We start from the raw sequence: 12,847 nt of genomic DNA on the forward strand, positions 1-12,847 counted from the left end.
GTTGTTGCGGCCACAGAGATGTGGCTAGTGGAACCATGTTGCGCAGCCTTCCACCAACGATGTAATGTTAGGGAGGAGGTAAGAAAAAACATGGACTCTGACCACTAAAGTGGAAATTGCAGTTTTACCTCTTGCACATGTTGTCATTAGGAAACCACTATCGTGTACTGCTACCGTATTGGATCCCGGGCAAAAGAATGGATAAGCACAGGCTGGGAGTCCGGGCTAATGCGGTAAGACACGGAGCTTTGATTTGCTGTGTTCACGGCTACTATGCCCAGACACAGAGCATTTGATGCATTTTACCTCTGTTGTCTTCCCTTTTCATTTCTGTTTGACTTTGACGTCACTGCGACGGTCATATAGCTCGACAGGGATTGTGCATATTTTGGATTTATGCACTTATCAAATTCAATTTAACCATGTGTCTTGCAAAACACATCGTTATGTTTATGATAACGCAAGTATGCAGCTGGTCATGTAACCTGCTAATCACTGTGCATTGCGGTCGTTTTCTTCGTTGGCTGCTGTTGAACAAATGTGGTCCCATCCTCGAATACTGACATCATCGTCATCAGGATTCTGGCTCTAGTGTGCAGCTCTTCATGCAGCAGCTGCAGTCAGGATATACTACGCAGCCTTTGCTAGCTCAGCGCGTCAGTGCGACGTTCGTTTCGTCTTCATACATTGCTTTGCGACCCAAGTACATTTAATGTCACATTAAGACAAGACTTCAGCCGATGCAGTGTGACACAGGCTGCGTGGTTGTTCTGGTTTTGTCGTGAGATGACCGGCAGTATAGCCTAGCCAGATGTCGCAAAGCTGTGCCCAGGCCAAAGCAGGCCATTTAAGAGATAATGGAGATACCTGTGTTTAAATTATTAACGATTTTCCAATAAATGTCTAATGATTGACTAAAATTATTTAGCTATAAACAACATATTATAACAAAACCAGTGAACAAAGAATTGGAACCTCATGTTTGGTATTGTTATTACAAAAGATGTATCATGGGATTTTAATCCTGGGGTTATAATATTAGTCATCAGTTAAATTTCAGTTAAGTGCCTGCAGTAATCAGGTGGGCAAATATGGACTTGTCTCTGAACAGATGGTGACAGAGTGAGGAAACTGCAGAAAAAGCCAAACCCAGCACAAACCTGAGAGTCATATTAATTTGTAAATTACTTTAATCAAGTGATACATTTTACCTTTGTCAGTTCATTTTCTTAGATTTGGGGTCCATCCTGGACAGGTCCCCAGTCCATCACAGGGCCACATAGAGACAAACAACCTCACACACTCACACTCACTCCTATGGGCAATTTAGAGTCACCAATCAACCTGACATACATGTTTTTGGACTGTGGGAGGAAACCAGAGTACCTGGAGAAAACCCACACAAGCACAGGGAGAACATGCAGACTCCACACAGAAAGGCCGGGTTGCAAACCCACGACCTTCTTTGCTGTGAGGCAACAGTGCTAACCACTCATCCACCATGCTGCGGGTTATTTATCAACAATCCAAATTTATTTCACAATTCATATTAATTCAGGGTATTATAGTAGGCTATTTGTGTATAGTATGTGTTCTGACCACCAACAACCACTCGCTATGCTGAATTCAATATGGACGTGCTCCATAATCTAAATCTCTATAAAAGCTATGGACACCTATACTCCCCAACAACTGGGACTTCCCGTCAACCTCTAACTCTCCAGCCACATGTTCAACGCAGCAGTATTTTCTTTATCAGTGGCTGTTCGTGCTTTCTGTCAAAACATAGACGGAATGAGTTGTTAAAGCAAATTTGTATCAAAAGTGGGTGGTAACGGTAAAGACATGCTAAACCTCGATGCTCAATCTTATACTGCTGTGTAACTGGCTGGAAGACCTGTCCATATTGAATAAAAAATGGCCGACTCTTTTCATTGAGATCAACCTTACTCTTATCACGATGCAACATTAAATTTGATATTTGGCACAGCTCTATTTGTAAGCTTTATCTCACTGGATAAGTTACAGTGTGCTTGAAGTTCTTTGGGGAACTGTCAGTGTTTGATTTACATGATGCACAGCTACCGTACATGTTGACGCTTGTCTTGAATTTGAAGGTACTCCGACTACTGTTGGAACTGATTTGGGAGGATTATGTTTGGCTGAAAGAATTGCAGACAGTATGGGCAGAGAGTGGATGAACTCAGTGATGTACCAAAACAGAAAATGGGAAATCTTTCAGACTGTCAATCCAAGAACAATTTGGGATCCTAAAGCAAAGCCAAAGGATCATTTGGTGGTCATTTTATGAATTGCAGTTTGACCCAATAATCAATGAACAGAAACAAGGACATTAAAATTAAATAATTGTTTTTTCAGTTTCAAGTCTCATTTTTTCAGTTTCGATTTTGAATTTTTCAGTTTCAGTATTTAATTTTTAATTTTAAATTTCCCATTATTCAGTTGCAATTTAAAATTTTGAGTTTCATTTCTTTCAGTTCTCATTTTTCAGTTTTCAGACCCAGTTTTTTTCCGCATACGGCTAATTTTGTTGGAATGAAACCATAAATTCAGAAAACAGACCTTCATACTGCCTGTGGTAGTATGAAGCTATGTCTTTGATAATTGAAATAATGGCCAAAGGAAGTGGTAGCTAAGTGTGTGTTCTGCAGTCGCTTTGGTCATTAAATTTGTTGATCTGATCTGAATCATTTAAGTGTGACACATATCCAAAAAAAAAAAATCAAGAAGGGGGAAAAATACTTTTCCACACCACTGTTTTCTACAAAGGTACTAAGTGGCCACCTTTTGCTTTGATGACAGCTTCGTAGACTCTTTGTACTAATCTGATATGCTGTAAATTGACAGTTTCTGAGGCTGGTAATTCTAGTAAAGTTATTCTCTGCCACAGAAGTAGGTCTTGGTCTTCCTTTCCTGGGATGGCCCTCATGAGACCCAGTTTCATCATAGCGTTTGATGGTTTGAATGTATCCCCAAGTGCAGTTGCCAAAGAAGTCTCTTTATGGATGCTGGGCCGGTGCTAAACTAAGGCTAGGAGATGGTGATACAAGCCTGCCCTACCATCCGTCATCATGGGGAATGTAAACTCTCTACCAAACAAAAGTGATGAGCTGGAGGCACTGGCTAAGTACCAGAGATCATATTGTGAGTGAATTCTTGATGTATGTGTTTAATCAAAGCATTAAAAACTCCAGTGTAGATCTGCCTGACGTCAAGCTGATACAGACAGAGATGCTATGCTAAGTGGCCAGACAAAAGGTGGAGGACTGGCTTTATTTGTAAACAAGAGATGGTGTAACCCTGGTCATATTGTCAAGGAAAGATATGGTGTCAGGACATTGAGGTTTTGGCAGTTGGTCTCAGACCTTATTATGTTCCCAGGGAGTTCAGTCATCCATGAGACTGTTGCCAGGATACAAACTCAACTTTCTGAGGCCTCATTATAATAACTGGAGATTTTAACCATGTGACTCTCACCTCACACCTGACTGGATTTCCTCTGTTTGTCAACTGTCCTAACAGAAAAGGTAAAACACTTGATCTGCTGTATGCAAATGTCAAGGAGGCCTATACCTCTACTGCTTACCACCACCCAGCAGGTCAGAACACAACCTTGTCCTACTGCACACCTGTTATAAACCCTGTGTACTGACGCAACCTGCAACCACCATAACGGTCAGGAAATGGACACCTGAGGCAATTGAGTCTCTAAGTGGCTGCTTTGACTGCACAGAATGTAACGTATTGTTAGGAGCAGAAGGGAACAGCATGGACACTGACAGACAGGCTGACTGTTTCACAGATTACATGACATTCTGTATAGACACTGTTGTACCTATAAAGTCTGTGCAGTTTCACTTGTTAATAACAAACCCTGCATTACTACAATACAACAATATCAAAGAGTTGTGGAGGGGTATAAACAAATTCACTGGTTACAAAAAAAGAACAGCTGGGAACCTGGAAAGAGCCAATGAACTCAACAGTTCAACAGATTTGACACTAGCAAATATACATTCTGCCCCAATCTGTGCAGGATATGGAAGCAGCAGGCCCAGGTGATGTATGCTTAAGGCCTGTGCTGCCCAATGATGTGAATTGTGCTATTGTTCCACTGATAAGGAATGGACAAGAAAAGGAATACAGGGACCTGATAAAAGCCTCACAAAAAAATCCTACTTGAACATGCTACTTGAATGAGGCAGGACTCACTGGAGGCTGTGATGGAGCAGGGCTCACAAAATCGCTAGCCCGACGTCCCGGGGCTATTGTGTCTTACAGTCGGGCTACCAAAATCTTTCTCAGCCCTGCCTGTCGGGCTATCATGTGGGGAGGAAAAATATATTTCAATGCTTCTGCATTCTTTCTTAAATATAGTTTGGTAATTATATAATATTCGGGCATCGCGGAGCCACTGTCAATATGTGAAGTATTGAAATTACGTTTGAATTCGTGCTTGTTTTTTGTTTTTACTTTTACTTTGCGATCGCGCAAACTGCAGTACTGATTGGTCAGTGACGGAATAGTTGCGCACCAATTCCTCTGACATCGTCCTGTCAGTTATTAGCCTGTATCCTCAAGTGACAAGTGAAAACTTCCTCCGCAAGCTTAAACATGTGATAGAGGTGGAGAGAATTTCAAAAATCGCTGACCGTTATGTGTGTGCGTGTGTAAAAATAAGCGGCACATGGATTTGCGCAAGTATTTTAGTTCTGCTGAGCCAAATAAGACAGGTCAGGGTGAAGAAGTGACAGCCAAAGAAAAGCTGACTACCACAAAGAGGAAAACTTCTGAAAAATCAGACTATGAGGCAAAAAGAAAGCGCAGCATTTTGGTTTCATGGACTTTCACTTAGAAACAAATATTTAAGTTGATTATTGTAATTTTACTAATTTATACAGTTGTTGTAATTTGTGTTTTAACACATTTTTGAGTGATGTTTTGTTTCTTTTACATTATTATACATTAAAAATAATCTCTCTTTTAGTCGGGCTACTTAAATTTATTTTGGGCTACCAAAAACTGAAGAGTGTCTGCCCGAAGGGCTACCAGGGATTTTGAAATTTTGCGAGCCCTGTGGAGAGATGCGAATAGAAAAGGTTAGAGGGCATCCTGTAATTCACTGACCATCCCCTTTGCAACCTTTCGAAGGGTTTATGTATTTGACTGCTTGTGGGAAAAAGCTGTTTTGTAATTTTTGTTTTTATTTGTCTGTACCTTTTCCCAGAGGGCAGGGTGGAGAACAAGTGATGACCAGGGTGAGTGGGGTCCTTTATGATACAACTGGCTCGTTTTTGGAACCAGCCAGTGTAAATGTCTTTGAGAGGGGGGGTAATGCAGTGCAGATGACATGCTCTGTCACCTTCGCCACCCACTGCAGGTCCTTCCTGTTCTCCTCTGTTCTAGGACAGGTTCTAGGACAGCTTCCAGACTTTTTTTGCCTGAATAGGATAAAGCAATCTCCATGAACTGCCATGAGGAGTGTTTGCGTGTGTGGTGTGAGTGAGTGCAGGGCTCAGTTACTGCAAATGTCATATGAGCATTTTATAGTAAGAATCGATAAGAAATTAGCAAGCACAGTGGAGCAACTGTAGTAAAAATATTTCCTACAGAAATCATTAATGTCTTAAATAAAGCAAAACATATCTCACAAACAGTGTAGGCATACCACATGCCTTTTCTTGATGGCACTAAGAGTTCAGATAAGAAATTATTTGTAAATATTCAAATCAGAAGAGAAACATGACACATCTCATGGCCAATAGAAATCCAAAGAGTAATTAGATAAACATGACTGAAAGACTTTGAATGACTGAAAGAACAAACACCACATCATGCCATATATGCAAAATATGGATTTTAAATGGCACTCATTTAGAAAACAGAAAATAAAATAACTGATAGATTTATACACTAACAACCCAACTGAACAAGAACAAAACAAACTCAGTCACCTCAAAAGCATCATACACAAAAAGACACCACAACAACCGGATGGCTTCCCAGATTAATTTTTGAAACATTTTTGCAGACCATTATCAAGCGTAACCACAAAAATTAAATTCACTTCCGTAGTTCCGACAGACATGATTACAGCCTTCATGACACTCCTGCTGAAACCCAATAAAGATCCAACCCACCCCTGGTTAACAAAAAAATGTCACTCAGTGGAAAAAGAAAAAGATGCCCACTCTCACATTCTCTTTGCCAGTAATATTGAACCACTATCAGTAGCAATACTGATACATGATAAAATCAAAAGGAATACAAAACACTCTCAATTAAAAACATTTTTTATGCAAACATTTTATTATATTTACAGGACTCCTACAATTTGCTAAAAGAAACATTCAACATTACTAACAAATTCTCCATAATTTCAAGATTTCCAATAAATTGGAATGAATCAACCATATTACCATTATCTGAAGATGCTTGGAATTCAAATGAAAAAATAACAAGGTGGCCTTGAAGCTCCAAACTTTGTATATTACAACTTGGCAAACCAAATACAATATTTAATCAGATGGATACAGAATAATCATGACATCCCACACAAAGGAATAACCCATCATCATCAGCTGCAGTAATTGGCGTCACTCAGGAAGTTTGTCTTTGGATATAAGGTTCCACACATATATTCATCCTATCTATAGTATATGGTTGAATATTTTCATTTGTGTGTTGAGGTAAGTATAATTCATCTTCTCCACAAGGTTTGAATTCTGACTCTTTAGTTTGCATCTCAATGTGTTTTTATTAATGAAAGTGAATACATATCAAATTCAGGTTTGATATTATGTGGCGATGCCTGTACAGAGTCACTGTTCATGAACTTTTTCTGCCCTTTTGAAATGAGAATATTCATGGCCCCCCACTGACCCAGATGTACATGTCTTTTGCTTCAAAACTGCAGTGGAATTTATTTTAAAAATTGTAATTCATACAAATCTGCAACTTCTTATTGAATAAAACAAAATAAATACACTTTCACACTGTCAGAATCTAACATTAGAATTTTCAAACACTCAACACACAACTCTCCACATCACTTGCACTCCCTCCGCAATGGCTCTGCTTGCTCATGATACCCCATAGTGCTAATAGTGGTGAAAAAAAAAAATAGGTTGCATTCAAGTTTGCACTCAATGATTTTTAGTTTAGCAAGGTTATATGATTATTCCAGTATTGACAGACAAAATGGTGCACAAAAACCTCCTTGATAATACAGATACTGTATTAGAATATCTAGTGCTGGACTCATTAATGTAGATTTTATACATATGTGTTTGGTCACTGAAACCATCATAATCTAAGAAGTCACATCAAAGTATTTAATTTTTTTTACTTCATTCTTTTTAAAACCCTCAGTATTTAGCTGTATTCTTTATTAAGTTCAGTTTTAAGTCTGCAGTGTTGCTTTTTCTTTTGGGTGGCATTTTCACCTGTAGTTCACTAGGGGTTAAAGTTAAGCTGAACATGAGTGTTTTTACTTTTTTGATGGTACAGTATTACTTTTAATCGAGTCCAGAGCACTAAGAGTTCTATCCAACACTGGAGACTATTTGACAAAATAGCAGTAAATTAACACATATTAACACATAAATTAACACAAGCCAGAAAACTAAAAACATATGTTCTGGGGGCTGCTGGTGGCGTAGCGGTAGCTGGCTGTCAAACAACCTGCATGTCTTCCCTCTGTCTTTCCACTGTTCTACCAATAAAGGCAGAAATGCCTGAAAAATTAAAAAAAAAAAAAAAAACATATTCTGGTAAGTAAAATATGTCCCCTTGAAAGAGATTGGGCTTTAGTATTGAAGTATTAGTATTAAAGGTGAGATATTTGTGGACCTCTTGTTTGTTCATATTTCATAACTGACCCATGGTTGTGCCACAGAAAAATCACTACAGACAAGATGTGGAAATTAATGTGGATGTGGAAATTAATATTATTAATATTTCTGCATAATCCTGATAATGCAGTTAAATATTAAAACTGATAATTAAACACCAACATCTGTAGATCTCACTCAAGGAAAATGTAGCCCTTAAGGATTTCTGATCTGACTATAGTGCCCCCTGGGCTCTCTGTATTTGGTAAGATATAGCCCTTTGTTTGCCCAACAACCCTGCCAGATTGCAAGTGTTCAAATTCTAATCATATTCTAACATTTGTTTTATATTTCTTGCAATTTTTAGTCTAGAGACTTACTAACAAGTAACTCATACTGAATTATATTTCTTCTCCATGCATAGCTGGTTGAAAACTTTTTTATTGCCCACATAAATGTCACTGACTGAAATTCTTTATCTCTACAGGAAACAATAAAAGCAACTTGATGGAAAAAACTAGAGAAGTCCCTTTAAGATGACACGTACAGACCCACCTGACATACTGGTATCAACTGTGAATCAAGACATAAAAGTGATCCCCATTTCTTCACTCTACAAGTCCTTGCAACCCTCCAAACAATGTGATTCAATAAATGACAACACACTGACAGACAGTAAGAGCGAAGTCAACAAGAGGCACTGCTGTACCTTTGACTCTAAGTTATTTAAGTACCCGAAATCACAAAAATACTCAATGGAATCTCCATATAGAAAGGTTGATCAGCATGCCGCCAACCCAGAAGCAGCTTGGAATACCTTGGGTCGCCAACAGAGATACCGTTTTTCTGCTCCAGACATTTTTAGTCATCGATTAACTCCTCAAATGAAGGCTGCAGATATGGCCGGTGATGTAGTTGTCCCAGAACAAAAAAGAAGGACTAGGTCAAAAAGCGCCCCTCGGGTCCAGACCAATCTCACTCCTGTATCTTTTGAAGGGTCCTCATCTTCGGGGAGGAAGGGCAGGGAGTCCCAAAGGGCTCCAAAAGACACTCGCTGGAGACCAGTAGTATCACCGCATAGGGAGTCATCCTATACAGCATCTAGGGCTCATATGCCTGAAGTACATCCCATTAAGTTACAACCTCAAATGAGTGATGGCAGCAGATATTCACCACTTTATACTGGTGATAATTCTGAGGACAGGGCACTAAATAAACCAGCAACTAGCCCTCATGTCAGGTGCCGGGTTGATATTAAACCCGATAATGCAGCATTACATAATTCAGGACAGAAACAGGAAGCACCTCAACTGGACATACCCTGGCAGAAGAACCACAGTCGGGGGAGTAGGAGTCTGACTATGCCACGGCATTTCTCCTATTCAAGAACACCAACTCCTAGTGACTCATTAGGTACAGAGAATAGACAAGCTTATTCCCACAGCATGCCAAATAGTTACATACAATCCACAGAAATTCCGTTGCAAAGACTGCCCTCTACAGGTGATTATTATGGTAGGGACCATAGAGCTCATTCCAGTCCTAATGTGCCAACCAAGTTTTTTTATGCAGATGACACAGGGAGATATGTTACTACAGCTCCTCCTCAACCAAGTGCTTACTTTCATGATGAACGTTACACACCAGGACAATCCTACAGTCCAGAAGTGCAATATGTGCAAGATCCAAGGACTCATATGGTGCATGCTGTAGCTTCAAGACCCTATTATCCTGAGATGGAGCACTATCCATACTCTGTGCAGGCAGGATATCCCAAACCATATGCAGCAAATGAACCAAGGCCATACATCATACAAACGCCACCAACTAGAATATTTTATGGGGATGATCCAAGGTCTTATCAAATTCAGACTGCTCCATCAAGGTTTTATTATTCCAGTGATATGTATGCAGTGCCACCAGAACATGTTATCCCAGCAAGGGCATATTACACAGAGGGTCGAAGACATGCTAGAATCATTCAGGCACAAACAGATGACTGGTATGGCTCAGATGCATCTGGTTGTTCCACCAAACCTGTCTCTTATGTATCTCAAGTCACTCCAACCAGAGTACAACAAGAGCCTGTGTTAACACCTTGGTATGCCAATCCATGTGTAGAACCTCAAAAAATTGGCTCAGATTCCAAATCTTACTCAAGATCTTGGGACAATATTCTCAATTCTCGTGTAGAAAGGGAACAACCGGTACAGCGCGGTCAGAGCTATGATGATCTTCTTGACTCCAGGAAGCCTATAGCAGGAGACAAACCGCAACCAGTGGTAGTCAATCTCTCCAGTTCACCAAGACGTTATGCAGCTTTATCAGTGTCTGATAACTCACTAATTGATAAAAGCCCAACAGAGACATCAAAGAGCAATACCAGTAAACTCTGGTTTGTTACTCCTGAGATAACAATCACTGATAATGACATTCGACCAGGGAGCCTAAATAAGGCTGAAGGACGGTACGCCAGTTGGGACATTCTTGACTCCAGGAGCGCTGAAGATCCAGAACTTTCTCAATGTGACTTTGAAAGCTCAACCAAAGAGAAGACACATGACAACACCTCACTTCAACAAAGCCTTGAACAACTTGATGAGCTTCTGGCAGATCTTGTGACTGACTACAAACCACCCAGTAGAAGAGCAAGTGAAGACATTCTGGATCAACTAAAGAAGTTAATTGATGAGGAGGAAGCAGTATCTCTGTCCAGAAAGAGTTCAAAGGCAGGTATGGAGGAACCAGCTCCTCTTGACAAACAGCCAACCTCAATAAGAATGAATCCTGATGCTTTTCGAGGAATGGATGGAGCCAGTGATGCAATGAAGAATGCAGATGAATGCTCCCCAGATCAGAGCCCAGATGAGGATGATACAATGATGTGCTCTAACAACAAATGCCGGAGAACAGAGACCTTGTTCAATGCTTGTCTATATTTTAAATCCTGCCACAGCTGCTACACCTACTACTGCTCCCGTAATTGTCGCAGGGAGGACTGGGACATTCATAAAGAAAGCTGCCTCTATGGAAGAATTGGCAGCACATGCCGTCACATCATCAAACACTGCAGAGAAACTGTTGAAGTGCATAAAGCCTTCTCCCGTATTGCCAAAGTTGGCTACCTTTCTCGAGGTAGAGGGGTTCTCTTCCTTGGTTTTCCAAACCCTGTGTCATCCAGTAATTTCTTGCAGTATGGTTTGGATAGTCTACTTATGTCACCTACATACCTATCCCTTCGAGAGCTGGAAAGCTTCAAGGACAACCTAGGGGAGTACTGTAAGGAACTGCAGGAAGCTGGCAAAGAGTATGACCCAAATGAATGTTTCATTTTGAATGTGTCCATTGCTGTTGGTGATCAATTACCTGATGGGCCATCGCCAAGGAACCAGGTTCCAACTGTCAGAAAATATGCAAAGGTAGCACTGGCCTCCTTCAGCCCTGAAAGAAAGGTTCACAAGAAAGAGAGTGACATGGAAACACTGATCCTCACTCCACCCCCAGGAACAGCAGATATTGACAAAGAGGGAGAGGAAGGCAGAAAGGCTAGGGAAATCTGTTTTATCAATATACAACGGGAGTTAAGGATTCGAGGGGTTTTCCTACGCCACGAATACCCAGAGGTGTATCAGCAGCTCTGTGAGTTTGTGGAAACTAACAGAAGGTTCACACCCACAACTATTTATCCTATTGATAAGAGGACTGGTAAACAGTTTATGTGCATGATTATGGCTGCCTCTGAACCCAGGACACTGGACTGGCTAGGCACTCCACATCTTCTTGATGACATTATTTAAGTACATCTTTTGTTGTAAATATATACAGCATACAACAAAGCCATAGTACAGCAGAGTAAGAACAAAGACTTAAAGTTTTGTCACTGAAAATAATATTTGGTATTTGGTATGATAACAAAAAACATTGACATTGAAACACTTATATTGGAAAAAAAAACTGCATTGGTACTGAAGAAAAATAATACTGAAAAAAGCTGATCTAAAAACTCATTCATTTTAGATGTTTTCAGGGACTTTTTTTTTTACTTATGCTGACATTTTTTTTAACTAGATGTCAGTGGTTTCTGTCAATGGTTAAATCCCACTTGCATAGGATGCAAGAGAAAAAAATGCAAGGATAAGACATCCTTTCCTCTGCTCTTTAATGTGCAGCATCCAATAACGAACTGATGTCCAATAAAGAGGCAAGTCAATCTGTAACAGACGTCTGTGAAGAATGCACTTATGTATGCTCGATTATAGCTCCTTCAGGAAACCTCTTCGCTCCTCAGAAGAAATAAAACATTTGGGGCATCCTTCATCATGGTGGACTGGAATGATTTCCAGGCCAACCAAGGCTGAGGAGGAAGGCACGATAAAATAAGTGTAAATAATTGAGATTTCGTCGGTTTTGGTGTGGAGGGGAAAGCTCTGAGGGGACGGGCTAAGCATGGTTTATGATTAGCTGATCACTCTGACTACTTTATTCTAGATACTAGATATAACTAAGAATAATGTTCATATTTTCAACATCTTTAATTACCATTCTGACTTGTGAGAATACAATTTTCACTAGGAGAAATGCCATTGTTTATATCCAAAATATAATTACAGACAGTAGAGTGGTTGCATTAAATGTTAGAATAGCTTGCCATAGACAACTCTTGCTGTTTAGCATGACCAGAGAGCAGCATGAATTCAGCTGGAGTTCCCAAACATAATGAATCATGCTGCTCTCTCCCTTAATATGTTTAAATTATATGCAAAACATGTAGTAACCATATCCCTAGTGCCTCACCTGAGAGCACACCTCTTCACACCAAAACAGTGACAAAAATTAACTAAAACTAAAATTCAATACCACTGACATTGACTTAAAAAACTCAGTGTAAATGGAAAAAAATATTCTGTAACTAAAATACGCAGAATTCAAAACAAATGAAATAAAGAGATTCAGTATTAGTACTTTATTCAGTAAAAATACATTTTTTTTCAATA

General features: G+C 39.8%; 1 protein-coding gene across 1 annotated transcript; it reads left to right on the top strand.

Annotated features, from left to right (window-relative positions):
- Positions 1 to 211: 211 nt before the first annotated feature.
- Positions 212 to 11,693, top strand: ajm1 (apical junction component 1 homolog). Its single transcript, XM_026297799.1, has 2 exons — positions 212 to 233; positions 8,341 to 11,693. The coding sequence occupies exon 2, from the start codon at positions 8,390 to 8,392 to the stop codon at positions 11,648 to 11,650; it is 3,261 nt and encodes a 1,086-aa protein (XP_026153584.1). The 5' UTR covers positions 212 to 233; positions 8,341 to 8,389; the 3' UTR covers positions 11,651 to 11,693.
- Positions 11,694 to 12,847: the final 1,154 nt, after the last annotated feature.

Source organism: Mastacembelus armatus, chromosome 12 (assembly GCF_900324485.2).
Source record: "Mastacembelus armatus chromosome 12, fMasArm1.2, whole genome shotgun sequence".
NCBI classification, from domain to species: Eukaryota; Metazoa; Chordata; class Actinopteri; order Synbranchiformes; family Mastacembelidae; genus Mastacembelus; species Mastacembelus armatus.

Coding starts and splice junctions, on each gene's coding strand:
- ajm1 (XM_026297799.1), top strand. CDS start 8,390: ATGACACGTACAGACCCACCTGACATACTGGTATCAACTGTGAATCAA.